The sequence below is a fragment of the Elephas maximus genome, chromosome 13 (assembly GCF_024166365.1).
Source record: "Elephas maximus indicus isolate mEleMax1 chromosome 13, mEleMax1 primary haplotype, whole genome shotgun sequence".
Taxonomy (NCBI): Eukaryota; Metazoa; Chordata; class Mammalia; order Proboscidea; family Elephantidae; genus Elephas; species Elephas maximus.
The window spans coordinates 95,155,597-95,183,353 of NC_064831.1; the positions used below are offsets into that span (position 1 = coordinate 95,155,597).

General features: G+C 53.7%; 1 protein-coding gene across 10 annotated transcripts in view; it reads right to left on the reverse strand.

The window, feature by feature from the left end:
- Positions 1 to 3,527: 3,527 nt before the first annotated feature.
- Positions 3,528 to 27,757, reverse strand: part of APBA2 (amyloid beta precursor protein binding family A member 2) — a 336,162-nt gene continuing 311,932 nt past the window's right edge. For 7 of the 10 annotated variants that reach the window (XM_049906019.1, XM_049906012.1, XM_049906017.1 and 4 more), the window contains 4 exons: positions 23,622 to 23,801; positions 22,343 to 22,555; positions 20,611 to 20,730; positions 7,954 to 8,520 (listed from right to left, as the gene is read on the reverse strand). In XM_049906019.1, the coding sequence (XP_049761976.1) occupies positions 8,158 to 8,520; positions 20,611 to 20,730; positions 22,343 to 22,555; positions 23,622 to 23,801 (876 nt within the window). In that variant the 3' untranslated portion in view covers positions 7,954 to 8,157. Of the gene's footprint in view, positions 4,822 to 5,675; positions 6,618 to 7,953; positions 8,521 to 20,610; positions 20,731 to 22,342; positions 22,556 to 23,621; positions 23,802 to 27,757 lie in introns of those variants that run through there. The other 3 variants (XM_049906021.1, XM_049906020.1, XR_007519919.1) reach the window with 2 other exon arrangements.

Below are 27,757 nucleotides of genomic sequence, written 5' to 3' on the forward strand. Positions count from 1 at the left end.
CTGCTGGTCAGCTCCTCCCAGGGGTTACAGCACCGGCTTTACTAGTACTGCTGGTCAGCTCCTCCCAGGGGTTACAGCACCGGCTTTACTAGTACTGCTGGTCAGCTCCTCCCAGGGGTTACAGCACCGGCTTTACTAGTACTGCTGGTCAGCTCCTCCCAGGGGTTACAGCACCGGCTTTACTAGTACTGCTGGTCAGCTCCTCCCAGGGGTTACAGCACTGGCTTTACTAGTACTGGTGGTCACCGCCTCCAGGGGGTTACAGCACCAGCTTTACTAGTACTGGTGGTCACCGCCTCCAGGGGGTTATAGCACCAGCTTTACTAGTACTGCTGGTCAGCTCCTCCCATGGGTTACAGCACCAGCTTTACTAGTACTGCTGGTCACCGCCTCCAGGGGGTGATAGCACCAGCTTTACTAGTACTGCTGGCCAGCTCCTCCCAGGGGTTACAGCACCAGCTTTACTAGTACTGCTGGTCACCGCCTCCAGGGGGTTATAGCACCAGCTTTACTAGTACTGCTGGCCAGCTCCTCCCAGGGGTTATAGCACTGGCTTTACTAGTACTGCTGGTCAGTGCCTCTGGAGGGTTACAACAGCAGCAGACAACTAGAAATGAGGCCCTTTGACCAAAGCCGCTCCTTTTCTAGAAGAGACATATTAAAGGTGAATACTATGAGATGAATTTATTCAGACTATCAAGAGGGAAACATATTCTCTTATTGTTCTCAAGTGAGGGCTTTTAAAGTTCTAAAAAAGCCAAATCCCTTTGAGGGTAAGGTCAAAGTGCCCCTTGGCCCAGCCCACAAGCGAAGCATCAGTGGCCCCAGAGCCCACGCCTCGGAATCAGGGCACTTTCAGAGTCTCTGGGTGGGGAGCCAGGTTCCTCCTGCTTAAGGGGGTCCACACTCAGGCATGTGACTTCATGCAGCCTTGTCCCTGGCTGAGCCCCCAGGGGCTAAACCTGCAGTTCTCAGACCTGGCTGCAACTCATTGACTCAACCGTTGGGGGTGGCGGCAGGGCACTTGAGTCTTTTTATCTCCAGCCAGGGTGGCAGACGCTGGGCTCCCAGCCCAGCCCTCTGTGCCCTCCCCATTTCTGCAGTCCAGCAATGCATCTTTTCTGCAGTTTGGGCTCAAGCCGCACCCAGGCTGGGACTCCCCAGTCGCATGGTGTGGATACCACCCATGTCCCCGCCCCTCTGCTCCCGGTGGTTCTGAGGTGCTCCCCCCACCCCCACCATCCCACACCCATTTCTGTATTTGCTCTCACAGCAGCTCCACTTTGCAGATGAGGAAACTGTGCCTGGTTTTATCCTGCCGGGCTGGAACCTGGCCTTCTGCTCCTAAATATAGGGATGTTGGGGGTGGTGGTGGCTGCAGGTGAGGAGTCAGGCTGGGCCCTCCTCAGCCCCTGCTCAGGGCCCAGGGGCCACATGGGCACTAGGAGGGCCCCAGGCTGTCAGGAAAGGTCCTGAGAAGGGGGGGCGAGGGGGACAGTCACCAGGGAATGGCTCACGACCTGACCAGCCCTGGCGCCCCAGCCAGCTCAGGGGTGCCCCGGGACAGGAGCCACAGCAGTAGCATCCAGAGCCCACAGTCCATGTGGCCCACCACCCAGGGCAAGCAGCTCGCCACCCCTCAGCCCACCTAGGGGCCTACTGGTCTCCATGCTTTGGCATCTGCAATGGCCTGTGTGGGGCTGGGCTGGAGGTGACCCCCCTCCTCCGTTGTGCCCTAGGTTCTTTCCGCTCTGCATCGAGGCTATCACAGGCCCAGGCAGATGGTTTCCACCAGGACACAGTGGCCCAAGGACGTCCACCCTGAAGAGTGGATGCCTTCTGGGAGACCATCCTCTGACCCCAGCCTGCGGGCTATGGGCCACTCAGGTGGGCAGGCCCTGCACTCCAACTCTATAGCAAACTAGGTGGGGGTACACTTCATTCATAAGGACATAGGTCTTCGTTCAGCCTGAAAACAACCGTACAGACTAAATGCTTGTAACAAATCATGTAACGAGCAGCTCATTTCAAGTGGGGTTTTTTTTTTTTCCCTCAGCTGTATTGATTCACAGACATTGGCTGCTAAGGCGGAATTTATAGGAAATTGTTTTCAAGCCACAAGAGACTTGTTTGTACAACTCGAAGGTTGTATTTATTTAATGTACCTCAAAGTGTTTTAATAATCAGTGTTTTAATAAAAAGTATTTCTGGCCTTGGTGTCCCTGTGGACTCATTGGATGGAGATAGGGCTGGGAGCATGGGGGTTCTGCCAGCAAGTGGCCATGAGGGACCGGCCCCACGCGCTTGCAGCGGTATCCTGGCTACATCGCCATGTTGTCCAACATCACTTTGGAGAAACTCAGGTGCTGGGGGTGTGAGGGCTGAGGACAGGTGCCCGGGTGCCCACAGCTGCCTGTCTGGGCGGGACGGCCAAGGGCTTGTGGAAGCCACATGGACAGCTCAGTGCCCTTCAATATGGCATTTTTACGGTGGACCATTCACGTGTGTGTCGGGGAGGGGGTGCTCCCTCATCCCCCCTGGCCGTGGAGCTCCTCTCTGGAGCCTGTCCCCCTCCCTTGTCTTGGGCCCCATGGCTTTCCTGACAGGAGGCCTCTCCCCTTCAGTTATTTATTCACATTTCTTTTCCTTACCCAAGGCTGTGGGCCATCATGGGCTAGCACCTTTTGTTTCTTGGCAAAGTGAAAAATTTTATTCTGTTTTCCATTCTCAGTGTAGTCAGAGCAGGAGAGAGAACACGTGCAAGCACGCACCACCACACTCTCGCCTTTGTCACTGGGTCTCCAACACACTCAGCAGAGGACAGCACAAACTGGACTTGGCTTTGAAAGGCTGTTTCTTACACGCTATGGGTGGCCAGCACAAAGTGTTCGTGTGTTTAATTCACAGGCTTTACGAGGGGGCAGGTAGGAACTCACCTCATTGGTCGGGCTGACCTGCACCCCAGGCCATGCAGGTTCTGTCGGCAAGCATGGAAGGGGTACAGGTCACTTGTAGTAAGGCCACTTTCTCAAGAGTGCCCTGGCTTATAGGCTGGAACATCCCCTAGGCCTCTGACCAAAGCCACGTTTATCCCCTTGCCTCCACCGATGTTGGCGGTCACAGAGACAGGCAGCTATGTACACGCACGCACACTCATGCACACTCTTGCTATATTTACTCGCTCGCTGACACACACACACACACCTCTCTCCTAGAGGTGATTTAAATTTTACTCCAGAGCTGCGAGGTTCTGTCTCCCTTACTCAGTCTTCTCCCCAGGACAGGCAGGTGGAGGACCCAGGACACACCTGGTGAGCCTGCCACCACTGCCAACACTTCCAGCTGCTCCGGGGTGGTCAGCCTGTCACTCGTGATGGCAGCACCAGCCTCCGACCTAGTGGGGGAGCTCACAGGGTAGCTGCTGTAGAAAAGCATCCTTATAGAGTTGCACGCCAAGGGGTGGGGTTAGAGGCTCAGAGGCTCCCCCTCAGTGAACAAACCAGCCAGCCACAGGGACAGCTTGTCATCAGGACTTCACGTTTATTAGCGATATTAGCGAAGTCTTCCTAAGGTCAGCTGCATGCAACACACAGGTTACTCCTCGGATACAGTAATCCTACAGCTTTAGGTACTGCAAGGTAAGGCTTCTTAAGTCACAGTGTATTCCTCACCGCCTGGGCCAAAGAAAGGGACGCCAGACAAAATGACATCAGTTAACACGGACCTCTAATGAATTTAACTAGACCATATCACTTGAGCTACACACACTAATACTGTTGACGATGACGGTGCGCTGCTCACCCAGTCACCGGCACGCATCGCTCGCTGCCCGGAACGGCAGTAGCTGGTGGTGGTCTCTGCGTGGGAGTTATTTTTGGCGGGGCAACCAACGTGTGTGAGTGTGTATATGCAGGTTGAGATTTTCCATCGACGGCGGACACTGGGCTGCTCTCCATGTCCCTGGGAGGAAGAATGAGCTGCCCCCACCCCATGGTGAGCCCTGTAGGGGTGGGTGGAGGGGGCAGGGGGTGCCCAGGGAACTTCACAGAGACTATAGGTAGGGACAGGAGTAACGGTTGTGGTCATAGGTCATCTGAAAACCCTTTAGTCTGAACAACAGTTTGTCAAAATTAAAGTCAAAAATGGTAATATCATCTAAATAAATATGGGGTTTTCATGTTGTGGCCATCATTCCTTAACTCAGGAATGCCTCCTTTCCTGTTAAATAATGACAACCAGTCACGTGTTCCCAAACTTTAATTACAAGTCACCCTGGGGGCTGCGCTGTGTTCTTGAGAAGCTGTGGCAGGGTCCACCTACCTGGTACCATCAGGGTCCCCCAGAGGACCAGTGTGGGGCAGGAGGGTCAGTCATGGCCTCCCTAGTGGCCCCTTTTCCTCACCCATCCATCAGACACCCACGACCACTACAGCTTCAAGGAGGAAAGACACACACTCTACACCACAGAGTACACACAACACCCTCATCAGTCACTGAGGAAACCATTCGGAATGTGGCAAAATACTTGAATGTTTTACAAAGGTTCTGTTTCTGTGACTCTCCTTTGATAGAAACATATCCCTTGTTGGCAAAAAAAAAAAAAAAGGGTGGGTGGGGGCACGCCCACCAGGGAAGCCCGAGTCCTTCGAGGCTGAGGGTCGGGTCAGCCCAATGTCCTGGCCTCCCACTGCGGATAAGTGCTCAGTGCCTCTGGGCCTGGCCGTGGAGCTCGTTACGTTGGGCCGCAGCCTAGATGTAGAGCGGGGTCTCCTGGCCCGTGAGGAGCCGGAACATGGCAGCAGGCATCGTCTTCATGTGGATCTGTCAGGGGGAGAGCGGACTAAGCACAGGGCACCCTGCGCCCCCTCCCCTCCCGTGGTCAGCCTCATGTGAAAAGTCCCTGAGAGTCTTTCAGAGTGAGAACGAGTGACCCGCCCATGTGTGCCTGGTGACCTCTGCTTGGCTTGGCTGAGAGCTCAGGTTCCCGGGCAGCCCAGACCCTTCCCAATGTCGGGGGTGACACCACTGCTCTGTGAGAGGACAAGTCACTGGCCCCAGATCACCCCCGCTACCCCCAGCACACCCCCCAACTCCTCAACCAGCCCAAAGGGGAAGAGCTCCAGCCCCCATCAAAACCCTGGTGGGAAGGAGGGAGAGAGGGACAGCAGCCAATGGGGAGGTATTCTTGGGTCCCATCCCCTTCCATCTCAACCTGAGGCCCTCCATCCATCCCCACACCTCCCTCCCCCTCTGCCCCAAGATCTCTTCAAATGCACAGCACACTCCCTGCTTCCTGCCTAAAACTGCCAAGGCCTTCCAGGGTCCCCTGGCCTGGACTCACTGGCTCCTTCGCCCACTCCAGCCTGGCTGCCTCCTTCTGGGGCCTGCTGGGCTGGCCTCACTGCCCCCTTCACCCTCTCTGGCCTGGCTACCTCCTTCTGGGGTCCCCTGGCCAGACCTCACTGGCCCCTTCACCTGCCTCCGCCCAGAGCCCTGGCCTGGCCTCACTGGGCCCTTCACCCACTCTGGCCTGGCCACCTCCTTCCAGGGTCCCCTGGACTGACCTCAGTAGCCCCTTTGCCCACTCCGGCCTGACCACCTCTGTTTCCCTGACAGCTCAGCTTCAACGGGCCCCGCCCCACCTCCTGGTCTCAAATCCCTCTCCATCTTCTCACCACCTGTCCCTTGTTCATTTCTTTTGAAGCACCATTTTCTCTCCATCTGGAAATAAAGCTCCACAGGGTTGAGTTTAGAATGCAGGAGCTGTGCAGTACTGTCTGTGGCGTGAATGGCAGACCAGGCGTTGCCCTGAGCAGAGGAAGTATGGTTTCATCCTGGCCACAGACAGCCCAGCCCTCCTGGGAGCTGGGTCAATTGAGTCAGGAAGCGCTTCCACAGGATACAAGACAGGAAATGTCTGCCTTACTGACCCCAGCCCAGGCCAACGGCCCCTGTGCTTCCTCCGCCTGGTCCCACGGTTCGTTCTCCTGTCCTCCAAGGGCAACAGTGAGCCTCTTCCTGGAGTGGACAGCCCAGCCCAGGGCCCCTGATCCCTTGGGTGGGCCTTCACCTGGACAGGTCTGGCTGGCCTGGCACTTCTGGGGGTGCAGCTGTCCTGTCTGCTCTTCCTCAGGCTAGCAGGTCTCGGGTGGATGTCACCAGCCCAGACCGGGAGTGAACCAGTATGTCAAATAGGCACAGATGCATTTTTGTGTTTGTAGTGTCACAATGCATCCCCACCCCACACGCCGGGCCCAGGATCCCTGTGAGCAGTTCATTACCAATGTCAGCTCTTCCATCACCCCAGGATGGCTTTTCCATCAGAAGATTCTTTCCCTGTAATTCCTGAAACCCAACCCCCAGGACTCATCAACGCTTCAGGTCTTCTCAGTGACTGACTTTCCAACCGTGCTTGGGGACAATGGAAAATGGAGGCAGACACTTTCATCTCCAGCTGTTTCCACCACATCTGAGCCGCTTTCACTCCTCTCTGAATATCATTTCACTGCAGGTCGCGTCAGAAGAGTGGGAAACGGTTTGCTCTCAGCCAACTGCACTCGATTGGCCTCTTCAGTCATGTGAGGCTGATCACCTGGTGGGGTGGCCATCTCCAGAGTCTACTCAGGAAAAAAGGTTTCTCCTTCTTAGAAACCATTTGTAAAAGGAGGCTAATAGTGTCGACGTGGCCCCTCTTAATCCTCAAAGGCAGCCATGGCCGCCACAACCCAGGGAGAATGTGCGCCTCCTCCCCAGCCCTGGCAGCAATATAGAGCATGGAGCGGGCCACCAGGGCCTCAGGAAGTGTGACCTAAAGGGACTCTCAGGACACAGCACCCACACCACCCACCCAGGGGCCAAGCCAGACCCTGGCCCACCCCACAGGCTGCAGAGCCAAAATCTATTCCCTCTTCCCACCAGCCACCAGAGGGAGTGCTCACAGATACAGGTCTGGGCTGGCCACTGCCCTGTTTAAACCTCCCCCAGCTCCCCACAGCCCTCAGACATGCTCCGCACAATGGCCAGCTTCCAAGCCACCTTTCCGCCTCACCTTCCATGCTGTCACCAACGCTTCTCCCAGGGAAACCCCATGACCACTCATTTCCTACCTCCTTCATACCCTCTACACACAACACTCACACCACTCACACATCCATACCTCCCCCACTCACATCACACTCACATCCACACACATCACATTCACACATCACACATCCACACATATCATACTCACTCATCCACTCACACATCACACTCACTCATCCACTCACACATCACACTCACTCATCCACTCACACATCCACACACATCACACACATCCACACACATCACACTCACACCCACACACATCCCACCCACACCCATACACATCACACACACACCACACACAGATCCACTCACACTCATACACTCACCCACACATTCATATACCCACTCACCTCCACACACATCACACTGACACATATACTCACACACACACATTCATATATCCACACTCACTTAGACACACCCTCACACCCACACTCATTTTCATACACACACAACCACACACTCACAAAGACACACTCCCACACACAGAGACACACACTCATATGCCCACCGCCCACACACTCACACCCACATATTTCTCTCGCACTCAGACACTGGGTGAGGCATCCTTCCCACGTGCTGTGGCCTCGCCCACTGACATCTTCTCACCCTGAGTCATCCTGGTTACTCGTGAGCCCCGTGAGGACACCATACCCCTCCCCTGCACACCCTTGTGCATCCTCATGCTGGCACCAGACTGATGCCAGAAAGAGCTAGAATGAAAGGAAGGTTAAAAGCCAGTGAAGCAGGAAGGGGCCAAGCAGCCACACAGGGGCCTGCCCTGTGCGTGGGAGAAGGCGGGCTGTGGGGCAGCAGGGGACCCATTTCCATGGTGCCAGGGCCCTGTGCGCAGGTCAGTCCTGCAGAGGGCCGTGGCCCCAGCTGACCATGTATCAGCCAGTTCGGGAAACACTGTAGAAGGAACTCCATCTGGCTGCCTCTGCTCTCCTGCTTGCTGAGAGGTTTGGCCGCACAGTTACACAAAGGCAGAACCAGAGGGCTGAACATGGTCTGTCACTCTGCTCATCCTGTCACAGGCACTCCCTGCTGGGGACTGCCTGACCAGGTCTGCTACTGTCCAGTGCCCCCCTGGAGAGGCCGGCTGGCAGGGGTCACACTGAGCTGGCAAACAGAGACACACTCCCAGGTCCCTAAAAAGGGCAGACGTTGTCCAGATGGGACTGATGGCTTTCCTGAGCACATCATACACTCCCCCCCCAATATGGGCCGACATGGCCCTGAACTCACATCTTGGTCCCAGGAAGGTGGCAGGAGGGAGCTGGCAAGTCTTACCTCTCCGACAGAGTTGGACAGGGCTTGGACTATCTTCTCATGGGCTGTGGCCACGACACTCTGCCCGTTGATCTCAATGATGCGGTGGCCGACACGGACACCACCTCGTTCTGCAATGCCCCCTCTCATGAGGCTGCAAATCTAACCAGAAACATGACAGGTCAGCACTACCCATCAGACACTCATTCACTTCCCCAGAGACAGAGAAGAGAATTCAATCATGCAGAGGAAATAGTCCTTCATAACAAGAGTCAAGGCTATGGTGTGCGGACAACCTTCTAGGCCCTCAGAACGCCCCCCACCATAGTGCAATCCGCCCCTCACCCCCAGGAGTCCACCTCCAGAGCCTTGGTTCCCTCATTGTCATGGGGTGTGGAGTGTTGGTAATGCAACAGACCACCCAAGAGGGTGTGCGGTCAGGAGCACATATGCTGGAAGATTTTCTGGGTGCTGCACTCTGCTCCTTTTTAAAGCAAAGACAATGACCATTCCACTTCACAAGGAATGAGGGGTAAGGTGATGATTCAATGAGCTAACAAATGGAAACAGTTTGAGAAAATGATGGTTAAGCATCGATGCTTGATTCTAACTTGATAGTGAGATTCACAAAATACCAAGGTATTAGTCAAAGTAAGCACTGTACAAGAAAGGGGTTGACCTCAGGGGGCAAGAGCCAACAGCTTATGGAGAACAGGTGGGGCATGGCTTGGGAGGGGGCACCACACACCGAAGGCCTCCTGTAGGGCTCACCGGAAGCAGCACTGGGCTTGCAGAACCTCCTAAAGGAGTGGGAAGGAAAGCACTACAGCAGGGCTTAACCCAGGAGAGCTCATGGAAAGAACACTGTCTTATCTAGTGCTGCTCCAACAGAAATACCACAAGTGGATGGCTTTAACAAAGAGAAATTTATTCTCTCACAGTCTAGGAGGCTACAAGTCCAAATTCAGGGCGTCAGCTCCAGAGGAAGGCTTTCTCTCTCTGTCGGCTCTGGAGGAAGGTCATTGCCATCTATATTCCCCCTGGTCAAGGAGCTTCTCAGCACAGGGACCCTGGGTCCGAAGGATGTGCTCTTTTCCTGGCTCTTGTTTCTTGGTGGTATGAGGAGATCCCTGTATCTCTCTGCTGCTTCTCTCTTTTGTATCTCAAAAGAGATGGACTTGAGACACAATCTAATCTTACAGATTGAGTCCTTCCTCTTAACATAACTGCTGCTAATCCCACCTCATTAACATCATAAAGGTAGGATTTACAACACGTAGGAAAATCACATCAGATGACAAAATGGTGGACCATCGCGAACACGTAAGAAGGACTTAGGCCTCCAAGTACCCTTCCCCTCCTCAGAGCCAGGTGACCTCTCTCCTCTCTTCCTGGCAGGAGACAGAAAGTTTAGTCTCTGGAGAAATGGGGGGAGAGGCTCTGGGCTGAGGACTCTTCAGCACTATAGAAAGGAAGGCGCGGGATGCTGAATGAAAACAGAGCGGTGATGAAGTGAAAGTTCACATTCTGAACTGTGAGACCCCAGGGACCTTTCTCTAAGCCAGCAACTCCAGTAGTGGCAGTCAGGCTGTTACTACGCCTATGCCCCCAGGCAGGTATGGAGAAGACTCTCTGGAGAAGCTGACTTGCCCGAGATAAGAAATGGCTGGGTTTCTCTCTGATCAGCTACAGCAAAACCAAATAGTTGACAAGCTTCTCCTATCCACACAAGGCTTCCAATCAGTGCTGCCCTTTTTAAAAGAATGGAGCCCTGATGACGCAGTAGTTAAGACCTCAGGCTGCTAACCAAAATGTTGACAGTTCTAATCCACCAGCCACTCCTTGGAAACCCTATGGGGCAGTTCTACTCTGTCCTATGAGGTCACTATGAGTTGGAATTGACTTGATGGCAATAGGTTTGGTTCAGTTTGGGATAATCATACCATATGACCCTGCAATCCCAATCCTAGGTATACGCCCAGAAGAAGTAAAAGCAGAAATGCAAACAGAAACCTGCCTGCCAATGTTCACTGCAGCACTTCTTTTTTGTTGTTTTCATTTTCAGAGTTTTTAATGTCATGAAGATTTTAATAGGTGGAATTTCACAAACCCAGGGCATGGACCATTTAAACTACAAGCACAGGACAAGCCTCTACGTGAGAAACGTCGGAGAGGAAACACTGTTCATCTGTGAATGCCAAGATTTTCTTCAATCGCTTTCCCTCAGGGGAGAAAAATTTCTATCTTATTTTTTTTTTTAATTTTTATTGTGCTTTAAGTAAAAGTTTACAAACCAAGTCAGTCTCCCATACAAAAACTTATATACACCTTGCTATATACTCCTAGTTGCTCTCCCCCTAATGAGACAGCACACTCCTTCCCTCCACTCTCTATTTTCATGTCCATTAAGCCAGCTTCTGACCCCCTCCGCCCTCTCATCTCCCCTCCAGACAGGAGCTACCCACAGAGTCTCATATGTTTACTTCATCCAAGAAGCTCACTCTTCACTAGTATCATTTTCTATCTTACAGTCCAGTCCAATCCCTATCTGAAGAGTTGGCTTTGGGAATGGTTTCTGTCTTGGGCTAACAGACGGTCTGGGGACCATAACCTCTGGGGTCCTTCCAGTCTCAGTCAGACCATTAAGTCTGGTCTTTTTTACAAGAATTTGCAGTCACTGCAGCATTTTTAACAATAGTCAAAAGGTGGAAACATCTGAAATGTCAATCAACAGATGAACAGATAAACGAAATGTGGTAAATGCATACAATGGAATACTACTCAGCCATAAAGAGAAACAAAGTCCTGAGGCATGCCACAACATGGATGACCCTTGGAAACATCATGCTGAGTGGAGTAAGTCTGTTGCAAAAGGACAAATACTATATATGCTCTCACTTATATGAAATAAGCAAATATACAGAAATCAGAGATTATTAGTGGTTACCAGGGGAGGAATAGAGGGGAAAACGGGAATTTTTTTTTGCTTAGGTGGCATTGGGTATACGTTAACGGTGGCAGAATAATTCAGAAAAGGATAGCAAGAGTGGTTGAACAACACGAAAAATGTAATCAGTGTCACTGAAGTATATATGTAGAAATTGTTGAATGGGCTTATTTTTTGTAGTGTGTATTTTCAACACAACAACAACAAAAAAAAAGAACAATCAAGGATCACTAACCATTCTGAGCAAAACGTCTAGCAAAAAAGATAGAGACCAAAACAAATGACAGAGCAGACAGAAACAAGATCACAGAAGAAACAGAAATGGGCAGCAGAAGCAACCCTCAGAAACTACAATCAACAGCCTAAGAAAGAAAAGCAAAGGTAATGTATTTGTAAAACCAGAACATAATTTTCCAAGAATAAGAAAGTTTCTGGGCATTCAAATATGACAGCAGTTAAAAATTCAACAGAGGATAGGAAATTCTCAAAGAAAGAATAAAAGAAAACCACTCTGGTTTAAAGGTCATAAATTTCCAGATTGAAAGGACCCAATTCAATGAATGACTAAAAACTTACATCGAGACCCATCTCCATGAAATTCCAAGGCCCTGGGGACAGAGGGAAGATCCTAAAAGCATCCAGTCAGCACAAATGAACTGTATACAATTGAGGGAGAACCAAAGGGCATCACCCTTGCCATGGATTGAATTTTATCCCCTAAAAATATATGTATGAATTTGGCTAGGCTATGACTCCCAGTATTGTGTGACTGTCCACCATTTTGTCATCTGAGGTGATTTTCCTGTGTATTATAAATCCTATCTCTATGATGTTAATGAGATAAGACTAGTGGCAGTTATACTAATGAGGCAGGGCTCAATCTACAAGATCAGATTGTATCTTAAGCCAATCTCTTCTGAGATACAGAAGAGTGAAGCAAGCAGAGAGACAAGGGGACCTCATACCACCAAGAAAGCAACATCAGGAGCAGAGCTTGTCCTTTGGGCCCAGGGCCCCTGCACTGAGAAACTCCTAGGCCAGAGGAAGACTGAGGACACAGACCTTCCTCCAAAGCTGACAGAGAGAGAAAGCCTCCTCCTGGAGCTGACACCCTGAATTTGGACTTGTAGCCTCCCAGATTGTGAGAGAATAAATTTCTCTTTGTTAAAGCCATCCCCTTGTGGTATTTCTTTTATAGCAGCGCTAGATAACTATGACAGGAAGTAACTTTCAATTAGGACTTTTAAGGTTGTATTCATTGTCTTCTGATTTCTAGTTCTACTGTTAAGAGGGTTGTCTTAGTGATCTAGTACTGATGTAACAGAAATACCACAAATGGACGACTTCAACAAAGACAAATTTATTCTCCCACAGTCTAGTAGGCTACAAGTTCGAATTCAGGGTGCTGACTGTTGGCTCTGGAGGAAGATCCTTGCATTTTTTGAGCTTCTGCTTCCTGGTTCCTTGGAGCTCTTCATTTGGCTTTGTATCTGTCTTCATCCATCTCTGCTTCCTAGCTTGCTTTTTTAATCTCTTTAAAAGAGACTGACTCAAGACACACCCTATACTAATCCTGTCTTATTAACATAACAAGTAGGATTATAGCCACAGGCATAGAGGTCAGGATTCACAACACATATTTTGGGGGGACGCAATTCAACCCATAACATTTCCATCCCAGAATTCTATCCCCAGCCAAACTATCAATTAATTCTGTGAGGGTAAAATAAAGAGATTTTCAAACATGCAAAGGCTCAAAAAATATACTTCCTTTATATGCCGTCTCAGGAAGTACTGAAGGAACTGCTCCACCAAAATGAAGGTGTAAATCCTGAAAGAAGATTTGGGGATCCCAGACACAGGGCATCTGATACAGAAAATTGGTGAAGGGAATTTCCAAGCAACCTTAAAGAGAAATCTAGTGAGGAGCTGTATGGCAGACCTTATTAGGGAGGACCCAGTCCAGAATGCAGCAGGAAAATGGGAGGATTTCAGTAGGTAAATCTCCAGGGAGAAAATACAAGCAACAGTTATTCAATGAGAGATTTTAAAGTTACACTAGTGAGTTTAAAGATAAATTATTGATAGGGAAACAGAAGAATTGATGCATTTGAATTATGGTATTGGCAAAGAATCCTGAATATACCACGGACTGCCAGAAAAACAAAGAAACCTGTATTGAAAGAAGTACAGCCAAAATGCTCCTTAGAAGCAAGAATGGCAAGGCTATATCTCAGGTACTTTGGACATGTTATCAAGAGGAACCAGTCCCTGGAGAAGGACATCATGCTTGGTGTCATGGATTGAATTACGTCCCCCAAAAAAGTATCAACTGGGTTAGGCCATGCGTGCTTGTCCTCCATTTTGTGATTGTAACTTTATGTTGAGAGGATGAGCGTGGGACTGTAACACCACCCTTATTCAGGTCACCTCCCTGATCCAAGGTAAATGGGGTTTCCCTGGGGTGTGGCCCATACCACCTTTTATCTCTTAAGAGATAAAAGGAAAAGGAAGCAAGCAGAGAGTTGGGGACCTCATACCACCAAGAAAGCAGCACCAGGAGCAGAATGCGTCCTTTGGACACAGGGTCCCTGCACCTGAGAAGCTCCTCAACCAGGGGAAGATTGAAGAGACAAGGACCTTACTCCAGAGCAGACAGAGAGAGAAAGCCTTCCCCTGGAGCTGAAGCCCTGAATTTGGACTTGTAACCTACGAGACTGTGAGAAAATAAATTTCTCTTTTTAAAGCCATAGACTTGTGGTATTTCTGTTATGGCAGTACTAGATAACTAAGACACTTGGTAAAGTAGAGGGTCAGCAAAAAAGAAGAAGGCCCTCAACGAGATGGACTGACATAGTGGCTGCAAAATGGGCTCAAGGTTAACAATTGTGAGGATGGCACAGGACTGGGTAGTGTTTCATTCTGCTGTACATGGGGTCGCTATGTGTCGGAACTAACTCGAGAGCCCTAACAACAGCAACAGCAGCACAGAAAACTAAGCAATGAAAAAATGAGACAAAATGGAAAAACAGCTGTCCACAAGTTTGTCTCCCTTTCTTTCCTGGTAACAGAGTTGTATCTGAGATATGGCTGCCAGCTCAGCCTTGTTTTCCCAGCCCCCCTGTAGCTGCATGTGGCCATGTGACCAAGTCTCAGCAATGGGCTGTGAGCCCAACTGACGTATGATACCTCATGTTCCCTTACTTGAGAAGGAAGCTCTGGCCATGGGCCCTGCTTTTATCCCTTGGATGCTACGTGCTGAGGACGGCCCAGATGCATCCGTGGTAGAGAGAACTGCCAACAGTCTAGCCCTCCGCCCTTGGACTGCTCCAGGAGTGAGGACTACGTGTCTATCTCCTTTGAACTGTTCCATGTTGGAGTCTCCACATTATAGCGGCTACCATTACCCTAACTAACACATGATGTGAGCCACCTATGAACAGACCCTTACGGAGACACCAAAACACAAACACTGAACACCGATTCAATGCTAACTTGTAAGAAAATGGTCTGGGGGAGACCGGTGGGGAGTAGAAATAACGTGTGCATGAGAGGTGTCAGCTAACCTGCGTCTCCCATAGCAGGAAAGCGTGGTGTCTGCAGTTGAATAACAAAGAGGTGGCAGCAAAAGGGATGATTTAGAAAGTGGAAGAACTAGAAGGTTCTGTTACGGGTTGGAGGTGTGGCCTCCGGGGAGAGGAACAAGAAGGGGGCAAGAGCAGGCATTGTTGGATTTCACTGTAAGCACTGAAGAATACTGGAGCTTTTAAAAACCATTTATAAGAATTGCTTTGTTAAAAATAACAATAAAAAGAATTTAACTCAGTTCTTGGTCCATGATAAGCAGTAAGTCGCAGCAGCGATTGTTACAAGGAGTAGACAGAGTCCCTTGTCCCCACCTGCTCACCTTCCTGCAGCGAAGTGGCTACATTCTTCAGGGGTTCTGTGGCCCTGACGTGTTTACGGGTCACCGTGCCCCTGATCTGTGCCCAGGCAGAGCAGACCAGTGGCCTGGAGGCAATGTGGGAGCTGGGCGCAGGCAGCCAACGGGAGGGACCAGGCCTCTGGGTCCCAGCCCTGTCTCTGCCCCTCAGGGTAGGCTGACCCTTCCACTCTCTGGGACCTGCTCCCTCCTCTGTCCAACAAGGCCTCAGTCACCTGAACTCACCCAGAGGGTTGGAGGAAGGGGAAAAGCTGACAGAGACCAAGCTAGTTTGACCAACTTAGAATGCCCTACAACAGGGCCAGTCAGCACCCTCCACACTTCAGGCCTCCCTGCACCCCTATGTGTGTAAGGGGGCCACTCAGAAGTGGACAGGTAGCACCTGCTGTGCTTCCATCCACTCGCCTCCAGGTTTTTGCTACTGTTATTAGAGGGAGAGCTTAGAGCTAATTACCCCCAAATGGGACTCACAGCTCAGAGCTACCCAAGCAAATTCCAGTCTGTCAGGGGAGCTGGAGGGTGGGGAGGGGGTGTCAAGCCAATGAGAGGAGATGCGGTCAGCACCCTGAGGTCAAGGGTCAACCCACCTGTAGAAGACAAGGCAGAAAGGCACCTTAGAGACTGAGGCTTTCTTTTTGGAGGTTCTGGGACAATGTCCCCACCCTCAGTCCAGACGCCTCAAAGGGTTGCCTGCCTGTGTCACCATGCAGGCCGCCGTCAGAAGCCATGCTGCTCAATGGCCTCCCCCAGCCAGGTGCCCTGCCACGGCCTGGTCTGCAGATGCAGCCAGAGGACTCTGCCTCCTGGGGCCAGCTGGCTGGAGAGACAGGAACGCTCCTCCCCATCCATCCATGTTCTCCTTCTCAGGGCCTGAGCAAGGCTGACAGGCCACTGACTGAAGGCCGGCCCTGGCACCCATTACAAGATCCTGCCTGCCCTTTGTCCTCTGAGTCCTGTCTGTCACTGGTACACAGGCCTTTCCCAAATGCTGGTATGTTTGTGGATGCAGCATGAGGCCCATGGCCACCCCTCCCCATACCTAGGGCGCCTCTCTTGCTGCTCTGTCAGGGGCTCTGGGGCCTGTGCCAGGAGTGCAGGCTCAGCTGGGGTGGACAGACAGAGGGAGACAGCCAGGCCCTATGGCCACCTTTAGCCAGAAAGGGGGCACACCTGTCTGTCAAAGAACACTCCAGTGACCTGATGCCCAAATATCACACAAGCACTGAGGATTAACTTCTCCAGAGAATTTAAAGGTATTTTGTTTCAAACATAATTGGCTCTTTGAAGACCCTGAAGAAGGTGCTTTGGGGTGGCCTGGCTCACTTCGCTGCCTGGCCAGGCATTAGGAGGAGGTTGGCTTGTTCCCAAAGGAAGCTATGACACACCTTGATTAATCCCTGGTGGCAGCTTTCTTCACAGTCTTTGTGGAGAGAGGACAAAGGAGGAGAAGGAGGGAGCAGGAGAAAAGGCTTCACAGTGTAAGAGGTGCTGCTGGGAGAGTGGAATCAGGACCCTGACTGGAATCTGGGCCAGGCTGGCAGAGAGGAGGAAAACGAAGCACTGCCCACAGGAGTCGGGGGTGTGGCCTGGGCAGACTTCAAGAGCATGTTTCCCAGGAGGAAGTTCAGGCCTCCAAGCTGGAGACCTGATGACTTCTTGCCAGGTATCAGGGGTACAGAAGGGAGGATCTGCTTAACAAAGAGCCTTAAGTGGGTTCTCCAGGGCCTTTCCGCAAACTAATGCATGTGCTCTGGGTATAATGGAGCTGAAGGGGGGACGCATTTGTGCAAAACTAATGTGGATGTCGACCAACTTCTCCAGGGGCCTTGGGGAACCATAGCTGCGTGGCACCTGTGGTCAGCAGCACAATGCTCCTGCGGTCTCAGCCAAAGGAGACTGGCTGGCCAGCCAGGGGGCTAAACACTGGGAGATTGAGAGGGTCACTTGGTTACTGATGTCCTGGGTCCTGGTACAAATATATCAGCCTCTGTATTGGTCATGTGCTGCCAAGTTCACCCGCTCACTCTCCCACTCACACTACGAAAGAGCCTGCGATGGTGGGCAGTGCACGTGGTCTCTGAGTTAGTGTGCCTCACCAAACCCAACTCTGCCTCTCGCCACCTGTGACACTTCGGACAAGTCACTTAACCTCTCTGTTCCTCAGCCCCTCACCTATAAACTGGTGACACTGGCCTGGAGCCGGGGGCAGGTGGGGGGGGACTGCCACAGGAATGCCCTGGGCGTATGGGAAGTTTGTTCACAGAACAGCTTTCGTTACCTAGTTCCTGAAACTGACCTGCAGACAGACGGACCAATGGGCCTGGGCTTGAGCACTTGGGAAGATAAAACTGGACAGAGTGGGGAATCAGTCGCCCGAGGAGAGGGTCTGGGCTAAACAGTAAGGGGGTGAGGAAAAACAGACTCTACAATGGGATCCAGCATCTCAGCCAAATTGGAACTTCTTGTTTTGGAGAAAACATAGGCTGTTCGGAGGCCTGCAACGAGGCTAGTTCCCAGGTAGGATCAAGGACGCACAGGGCACACCTGCCCCAAACACACACGCACACCCACACACACACATCCTCACATGCACATGTCCAAGCACGCACACACATGCATATCACACACATGCACCCGTACACAGGTGCACATACACACACACACTCCTATGTGCACAAACCCCACACACCCTCATACACACACACTCCCATGTGCACAAACCCCACACACCCTCATGCACACACACTCCCATGTGAACAAACCACACACCCTCATGCACACACACACGCTCCCATGTGAACAAACTCCACACCCTCATACCCACACACGCTCCCATGTGAACAAACCCCACACACCCTCATGCACACACACGCTCCCACGTGCACAAGCCCCACACCCTCATGCACACACACACACTCCCATGTGCACAAACCCCACACACCCTCATGTACACGCACACACACACACACACACACACACACACACAGGCCCACAGCTGTGCAGGGAGCTCCTCCTTCTCACCTCGCCCCTGACAGTGCCCAGATTTATTTAGACCACCCAAGTACTGGAACATATTTCATCTCACTGCTCGCTCTGAAATTAAAGCCCACCCCCGTTGCATGAAATATTTATGCATTAATCAAGCAGAAAGCATGGTGGGTCTGTGGGGTGCTCATAAATGCCATCGCCTAGACAGCATCCTGCCCCACCCCACCCATGTTCCTGGCATGGTCAGTTGTGTGCAGGGGTGCACCCCAGGCTGGAGCCAGGAGCCACCGTCCAACAAGCTCTAAGGGCACAGTCATCTTGTGGCCATCCCTGGCTGGCTGGGGCCAGGACTTTAGGCCGGGGGCCTGGCGAGGCTGGGAAGGGACTCAAGACAGCTTCACTGGCACTGGGGACACAGAGGCCTGGAGGAAGTGAGCCCCAGGAAAGCCCGCCACTGCTGGCCAGCCAGATTTGTAGGGACTGCAGGTGGTGACCAAGCCACACCCCTCTGGGAGGCAGGTGGGCAGAGGCTGAGGCCACTAGTTGCATCCTGACCACATCGTGGGCAGCAAGGAACAGCTCTCTTGTCCCCAGTGCAAACCCTTGGACAGGAGTACCCAGCACCCTCAGCCTCCTGAGTGTTCTCCAAACTCACTCCCCCCTGAGGTATCGCTGAGGGGTGAAGCCGAAGGTGCCTCTGAGGCCGAGGCAGATGGCTGGGCAGGCTGAGTGGTGGGCACCCTGGCATGCAGCTGGTGGCACTGCCAGGTGTGGGTAGCAGTTGCATGGTAGCCTGTGTCTGAGAGCCCAGAGGCCTGACCTGGACAGGTAGACCCTGCCCACAGACAACTGTCCTCCACATCCAGACACTGCAAGGGTACACTCCTGGGACAGGGACAGGAAGAAATGGCAGCCTGTGTTGGTCACCCCAGGCCTCGGCCTCAGGGCCAGGCAGAGATGTGTGACTGATGTGTACAGCCGCTGTACCCCATTTTCAGTGTCACAAGGAGGCAACATGACAAGGATTTGCCCTGCAGACTCAGTCACTTCACCTGCAAATCCTCCCTGGCACCCTCAGGTAGCTGTGTGAACCCCGAAAAAAGCCCCTTGGAGCCACCACACACCCACCTCACACCTGCTGGCCTCCCCCACGAAGCCCTGCACAAGAGCTCTGGACCCACAGGCAAGTGGGAGCCCATTTCACAAATGGGGAAGCTGAGGTCACATGATGAACAACAGCCTGTGGGCAGGCAGGGCCTAAGTTTCTGGCCTCTCTCTGGCCGAGCTGCTCCTTGTCCATAGTAGTGACCCAGGCCCCCAGACTTCACAGACACCCCCTGCTGGGTCCTCCCATCACCCAGGATTTAGAGCCTGCAGCAGGGGTGGATGTACTGAGAAACTGCTAAGGGGCCCTGGCAATTTGGTCTTCAGAATTGTATATTATTTCCCCAACTTGAGGCCCCATGGGATCTGATTTCTGCTTCCCTGAGCCCAGCACTCGCCAAACCTTCTGAGAAAGCCCGTGGCCCTCACTGTCCTCAGCCTCCTGGCCACTCACCCCTGACCCAGCCACTGGGAGCCTATATTCCCCCCACCCCGCCAAAATCACTCTCTTCCTCTGCTTTTTAACATTACAGGCCGGCTTGGTCAATTGGGGAATTCCCGGCTCCCCCGTCCTGCCCTCCATTCCTGTGGCCTCTGCAGGAGGAGAGGCCAAGGAAACGGAACGCACACCAGCCAAACACAGTCAAAGCAAAGGTGAGAACTATGAGCTGAAGTCTGGCCAGGTGACCAGTCACAGAAGTTTGGCCAGGCTCACTCAAGCCCAGCACGGGCACCTCCTTGAAGCCCTCCCACTTCCTCAATGCCTGGTCCAGTGCCTGGCACAGGGCAGGTACTTCATGGCTGTCTACTGAATGAGGAGTTTATGTGAATGACTGAATAAATGAAAGAACAAATGCCTGGGTATTTGCTTCTTGCACACAGTGAGGCTAGGGCTGCTACTGGCTGCATGTGTCCCAGCTACAATGGTGAGGAGCCTCCTGCCATTCCTTCTCCATCAAGGCAGGTGCTTGCTAAGATCAGCCACCACAGGGGCAAGAGTGCCTTGGGCAGGGCATGAAGGCCACACCCTTGTCCTCCCTGCCTGCCTGGGCCAGAGCCAGGCCTGCCCCGGAGCCACTGGAAACCCATGTCCTGTGAGGCCTGGCTGCTGGCAGGGCTGCCCACTGGCCAGAGACTGCCAGGGCACTGGGCACCAGGCCTGCCTGTCAGGCAGCGGCAGCTCTGGGGCAGGGGCAGCAGCAAGCTGCCACAACAACTGTGTGTACCCAGGCCTCATGCAGCGGAGGCAGCCAAGGAGAGGAAGACTTACAATTCCGTTCTGCACACTGAAGCCCAGCTGGTACTTGAGGTCTGGCCGCTTGATGAGGACTGTGGTGACTGGAGGGCAGCTGACAATATTGAGCTTCACCTGCGTCTGGTTCTTCAGGCCCTGCAGAGTGTGGGAACTTGGGTCAGTGTCACACGGCAGCCTTACGTGCCTACGAGCTCTGACTGACAGAGGCCGAGACTAGACCTGGGGCCACTGGGCTAGCCTGGACCTGCCCTGCCACCCTGGGCTGTGAGAAGATGGGTGAGGCAGTCACCACTCAGAGGTTTAGCATCCCCTCTGCACCAGGGGCGAAAGTGCCAGCCTGCCCCTCACCCCGGGCTGTAACGTAACAAGGAGGTAGTAGGCACGTGACTTGGTGCCCTCTGACCTGGACAGACACAAGCCGCCCTCTGCCAGGAGTTGGGCTGAGTGCCGCCTCACAGTACTAGGCCCAGGCACCAAGGTCACCCACAGGTGTCCATGGGAGGGGCCTCATCACACTCAAATGTAGGAGAACTTCCTGTTTGGAAGAACTCCGGGCCGCCTTTCTCAAAGCAGACAGAGCTGCTGTGCTGATGGGGGAGAGAGGGTTATGGCACAGGAAGATGTGGTCAGTAAAAACCGTGAGCAGGAGGTGGGGGCTCTGGTGGCCGTGCCCAGACAGATTCAGCCTGGAGCCAAGGGCTGCAGAGAGGCTGTGACTGTCAGCGGGTACCCTGGGCTGCAGTTCTGGGGGCCGAGTGGGGAGTTGGGTGGTGGAGCCCAGGCCTTACACATCTGCAGTTCCAGCTGTACCCTTCTAGCCAGGCAGATGCCCGGATGCTGCTTGGGGCTGCCTGAAGATGGCGGTGACCACACAGGCACAGGGAGAGTGGGTGTGGCCCATTGCTGCAGGAAGGAGGGTCGCAGGTGCAGACCCTGCTGGGTGGAAGCCTCTCCCTGTGTGTCCATCAGGTGGACCCTGCAGGCCAGCTCCAAGAGACAGCCTCAGCCGTGGCCTTCATTTCTCAGGCTGGACCAGGGAGGAGGGAGGTGCTTCCTCCAGCAGTAAGTTCATGGGGCGGGGGGAGGGCAGGAAGGAGCCCTCAAGGGCTGGGGTGAGACTACAGACAGAGGGGCCCACTGACAGGCAGAGCCCGCTGTCTCTCTGAGGTCCCTGAAAGAGAGCAAAGGTGCTGCTCTCAGGGCCAAAGCTGGGCCAGCCCAAGGCCACCTGCTTGTCCTCTGGGCCCAGGGCTCTCACAGAATTGGGAGAGGCCAGTATGGACACCCTGACCCCAGCCTGCTCTGTCCCCTCTGCTGACCCTCCAGGGATAGGCTGCTCAGCTCCTCCCAAGGCTGCAGGCTCATGGGTCAGAAAGTCAGAGCGGCCTCTCTTACTTAGGAAGAAGCCTGCCTTGCAGCAACGCGTACCCACCCAGTTTGCCCAGGACTGAGGGCCTGCACCGGGGTAGGGGGTACAGGGGGTAGGGGATAGGAGTGGGACTTCCAGTGCCAAAATGGAAACATCCCAGCCAACCGGACAGCCAGTCATCCCACACCCATGGGAACTAGCCCTTCCCTGGGTCACGTGACTCAGCACTGAGCTGGGTGAAACCAGGCCTCCCCTCCCCAGCCCCAGCCGGCTGGCTCCCTCCCATGGTAGCTGTGTGTACGGCCACCAGCTAAGCCCCTGGGTCTCTAAGGGGATGACAATGAAGTGATGAGGAAAGGGCAGGTCCCCAGCACCCACCTTGATGATGCCCTGGCAGGTGGCAAGAGGCAGCCCCACCAGGCTGGTGCCATTGATGGACATGATCTGGTCCCCAATGCTCAGCTTCCCCGAGCGGGCCGCCGGGCCACCATTCATCATGTTCGCCAGGATCACCGTGGGCAGGATGGAGCCCCAGCCCGACTCCACGACCACCACACCCAGGATCTCTCCTTTGTGCTTCTCCAGCTGCAGCTGCAAAGGGGTCAACATGTGAGGGCACCCCGAGGGGCAGGAGCCTCTGCCAGCACCCCCAGGACTACGTGCCCAAGCCTGCGCTCTCAGAGCCACCCGCCCACCTCCAGCCTCACCCTGCCCTGGCTCTCAAGCTCTCTGCTCCCTGCCCAGTGTTGACTCCCCAGCCTTGACCCCTCCACCCTACTGTGTCCCTGACCACACAGCACGGAGCCCAGAGGGGGGCTCTCGACCCCAATGCCCACCTCCACTCCATCCCTTACCAGCACCCTAGCCCCTGGCTTTTACACTTGCCTAGAAAAGCCCTCTGTTTTCTCTCTGCCTCAAGGGTCACTCCCTCAGAAGGCTGTCTATAACTCATTCAGCAACAGCCAGGGCCATTCATTCATTCTTTTATTCATTCATTCATTCCACAAGCAGGGTATTCATTCGCTGGTTTGCTCAATAAGCAGTCAGCATCATTTGTTCATTTGACAAGCAGTCAAGGTCATTCACTCATTTCATAAGCAGTCAGGGTCATTCATTCATTCATTATACAAGCAGTCACAATCATTCATTCGTTAGTTCATTCAACAGGGAGTCAGAATCATTCGCTCATGTGTTCTTCATTCAACAAGCAGTCTGGGCCATTCATTTATCTACTCGTTCAACAAGCAGTCAGGTTATAGGTCGTCCCCCTGGGTTTCAGCTTCGGAAAACAGAACTTTCCAACGACCCAAGAGCAGAGCCTCTGGAGCCTGCTCAGGCGCCCTCTGCTGGCAGCTTCGAAACAGAGCACCCACATTCCCTGTTTTGAAGGTGCCTCCCCCGTTTCAGAGCTCTCTCCTGGGTCTGAGTGCTAGTAGATGACAAAGGCAACATTAAAAGGCACCTTTTCTAAAGTCCTTAAACGTGTTGTCATCAGCTCCTTTGTTACACCAGCGCCTCATTACGCCCAGAGCTCGGCTGTGACAGCAGTGACCTGGGAGGCCACAAGCCTCCTCTCTGTCGTCCTGGTGGCCTGAGGCGACCTGGTGAAACTCTGGAAGGCCCAGCTGGGAGAGCGGGGCAAGCAGAGCGTGCTCACCTCCTTGCAGTTCTCCGAGTTTGAGAAGTGGATGAGGTCGTCATTGTACATCTCCTGGGTGTTGATGATGTCGCTGTATTCCTTCTGGCTCAGGTCTTCGGGGTTGATGCCATTGGCCCGCAGGAACTCCTGGTAGGCCACGCTGAAGGCCTGGCCAATGGACTGGGCGATGAGCTGGGCCTGCGGAGAGGGAGCAGACCTGCTGGAAGCAAGCATGGACACACAGGCCCCACACAACCCAGAGAAGGAGGACCACAGCATCCGAGGGGGCCCAGGAAGGAACCTGCAGGCCCTGGTCCCAGGAGAGCTGTCTCCCATATCACCGCCCATGGGGCACTGTAGGGCAAGCCTTTCTGCTGCCTGTACCAGCCAGGCCTGGTTCTAACTGCCCCTACCCAGCTGCTTTACGTCCCGACATCCCAGGACAAAGCACACTTTCAAATTAAGTTGGGCAAAATTATTGGCTAAATATCCTAGTCTTGTAACTGCAGTTGGTAACTGTATTTTCCTGCCACCTGTCTTAATCCAGAAACAGGACTTGAGGAGTGTTCTCTTGCCAGTTTCTTGGACACTGCCAGTTGTCTACCCAATATTCAGCTCTCTGGAGAGACAAAACCCAACGTCACTGGGAAGGCAACATGTGCGCCTAGCCGCCTGCAGGGCATGTGGCCGTCCAGGGACATCTCCTTACGGGGGTGAAGCCCTTTGCCCTTCGCCCTCCTCCCCCCTGCTTCCCTCAGTGTGGGAGTTCCAGGAGCCATTTCCAGTCCAGGGGGGCTTTGAGGATGAAACCACATGCTCCGGGTACAAAGTAGTAAGAGGGGAGCCTGGGTCCCCCGTAAACAACCCCTGGCTCCACACTGCTTCTGTGGAAGTCTAGAACTGCTGTCTCATTTCTGCCGCTTTTATTTATTTTGGGTCTCCAATGTGCAGCCCCAGCTAACCCTACAGACGGCACAGTGGTCTTCACCTGGTCCTTGGTCTGCTGCCTTGTTAAACCCCTGCTGTGGCCTCACTGCGTGCTCCTGGGCAGTGACTCAGCCTCGTGGGGCCTGTTTCTTCATCTATAATGATGCTGGGATGAATCTAATCTCATTTGAAATGATAACACTTAGAGCCTTGCAGCAGGTAGGACGCACTCAGTGACTGTCAGCAATCTGAATTTTTCTCTAGACAAACAGAATCCCAGTTCCGGCGCTACGAGCGCTCTGCACAGCTGGAAGACCCTCTCCCATCCTCCCCCTCCTTCCCTTGGGGAGGTCATCCTGTGCCCCGGGGAGCCAATGAGGCAGATTCTTCCGCGAAGGATGGAAAACGTTTCTGCAGCAGCACTGCCGTTTGTCAGATTACGGTGGCTTTTGGGCCACATTTTCCTGGGCCCAGTCTTCTGTCCACAGGCAGGGTCCATAGAAAGCGACCAGTCCCTGGGTGGGCCAGCCCCATGGAGCATGGAAGGGGGCATGGGGTGGGGGCTGTACTGGTTTGTTGCTGGTTTGTTTGTTTAAGGGCCTGAACTGTCTCCCACATGTGCAATGGTTTGGGTGACCATGTATAATACGGGTCACAGAAAAACAAAGGGTGGCACCTGGAGACAGGGTCACAACATGTCCACTGCCCAGTCAGAGGTCACATGGAAGAACCTAAGTGGCTCTGGTCAACTTGGCAGCTCTCTTCTGCTTCTCGTAGGCACGGCCAGCAGCTGCTCTGGAAGTTCCCTGTTGCTCCACAAAGATCACTTGTAACCAGCTCTGTGCACCCAATCCTGGTGAATGACCAACTCAGAGGCTGGAGGGCCTCTGCCTAGAGATGCCACTGAGAACCCTGCAGCCAGGAATGCAAACCTCGGGGGAGGACTTTGAAGAGGACTGCCCCTGCGACCCTGGATTCCAACACCAGGGCCCAGATGCTTGGGGCATGCCACGCTCTAGAGAAAGTCACCAGCCCTGGGCCAGATACATCCCCCATGGCTCAGGCAAAGGTGGAGCTGGTGACTGCAGGGGAACCATACCTCAGGTTCATGTACCTGGGCGGGCAATGGGAGCCATCCCACTTCCCCACTGCCTGCAGGGTTCCTGGCATGGACAGGGGTCGGGAACACAGGCCCAAGAGGCTGCCAGGACAAGCAGGGGAAGCACTCCCCTCCCACCCTGGATAAGTGGCTGGGGGCCAAAGAGAGACACGGCTGTCCTTCTCTGAGGGAGCACCGAGGGACAGTTTAGGGTGCAGTTGATGCTGCCGCCAAAACATCACGTACCCTGTGTGTTACAGACTGAATCAACCAAACAAAAAACCAAACCCACTGTTGTGAGTCAATCCTGACTCATAGCAGCCCTATATGACAGTGTAGAACTTCCCCATAGGGTTTCCAAGGCTGTAAACCTTCACGGGAGCAGGCTGCCACAGCTTTCTCCCATGGAGCAGCTGGTAGGTTCGAATCACTGACCCTTTGGTTAGCAGTCGAGTGCTTAACCACTGTGCCATCATGTCCTCCCAAAAGATATGTTGAAGTCCTAACCTCTAGCACCTATGAGTATGACTTTGTTTGGTAATAGGGTCTTTGAAGATGTTATCAGTTAACATAAAGTTACACTGGAGTCGGGTGGGTCCTAATCCAACCTCAGTGGCGTCCTTACAAAAGAGGAAAAGAGACACAGGGAGACAGGGGGATGAGGAAGGACACCATGTGGCCTTGCACCTATAAGCCAAGGAACACCTGCAGCCACCGGACAAGAAAGGGTCTTCCCCCAGAGCCTTCAGAGGGAGCACGGCACTGCCAACACACTGATTTGGGTTTCTAGCCCCCAAAACTGTAAGAGAATAAACCTCTGTTCTTATAAGCCACCCAGTCCCACAAGTGGGATGGGCTGCAGGGCTGACCTTAGAGTCGGACCTCAGAACCACTGGGCCAGCGGATGCCACAGACGCCTTTCCTCCTACACATGAAGGCTGCAGGCAGAAGCAGGAGGGTTCCCTTCCTTCCTTCCCCACCTCCCTCCTGCCTTCCTCTTTCCTTTCTTCCATTCTTCCCTTCTTTCCTCCCTATCTCTCTCCCTTTTCTTATTTCAAAAGAAACTATACAAACTGCCACGGAGAATTAAGGTATGAGTTGGAATTGACTCAATGGCAAACAACAAGAAGGTGAGTGTTGCCTACTCCCCAGAGCACCCCAGCCCTGCCTACTCCCCAGGGCACCCCAGCCCTCCTATCCCCAGGGCACCCCAGCCCTGCCTATTCCCCAGAGAACCCTTGCCCTGTCTACTCCCCAGGGCACCCCAGTCCTGTCTACTCCCCAGGACACCCCAGTCCTGCCTATTCCCCAGGGCACTCCAGCCCTGCCTACTCCCCAGGGTACCCCAGCCCTGTCTACTCCCCAGGGCACCCCAGTCCTGCCTATTCCCCAGGGCACTCCAGCCCTGTCTACTCCCCAGGGTACTCCAGCCCTGTCTACTCCCCAGGGTACTCCAGCCCTGTCTACTCCCCAGGGCACCCCAGCCCTGCCTACTCCCCAGGGCACCCCGGCCCTCCTATCCCCAGGGCACCTCAGCCCTGCCTATTCCCCAGAGAACCCTTGCCCTGTCTACTCCCCAGGGCACCCCAGTCCTGCCTACTCCCCAGGGCACTCCAGCCCTGTCTACTCCCCAGGGCACTCCAGCCCTGTCTACTCCCCAGGGCACTCCAGCCCTGTCTACTCCCCAGGGCACCCCAGCCCTGCCTACTCCCCAGGGCACCCCGGCCCTCCTATCCCCAGGGCACCTCAGCCCTGCCTATTCCCCAGAGAACCCTTGCCCTGTCTACTCCCCAGGGCACCCCAGTCCTGCCTATTCCCCAGGGCACTCCAGCCCTGTCTACTCCCCAGGGCACTCCAGCCCTGTCTACTCCCCAGGGTACCCCAGCTCTGTCTACTCCCCAGAGCACCCCAGCCCTGTCTACTCCCCCAGGGTACCAACCCCTGTCTACTCCTCCAGGGTCGTCTACTATCCCCCTCAGCTCCCTCCCCTCGCACCAAGGGCCTCTGGGCAAACAGGACCAGAGCATGAGAACAAGGATATGACCGAAATGCCCTCATTCCTCCTCACTCTACACATTCCATGACTTAAGTGCTGCAAACAAGTGTATGTGTGTGAAAGGGGGCTGAG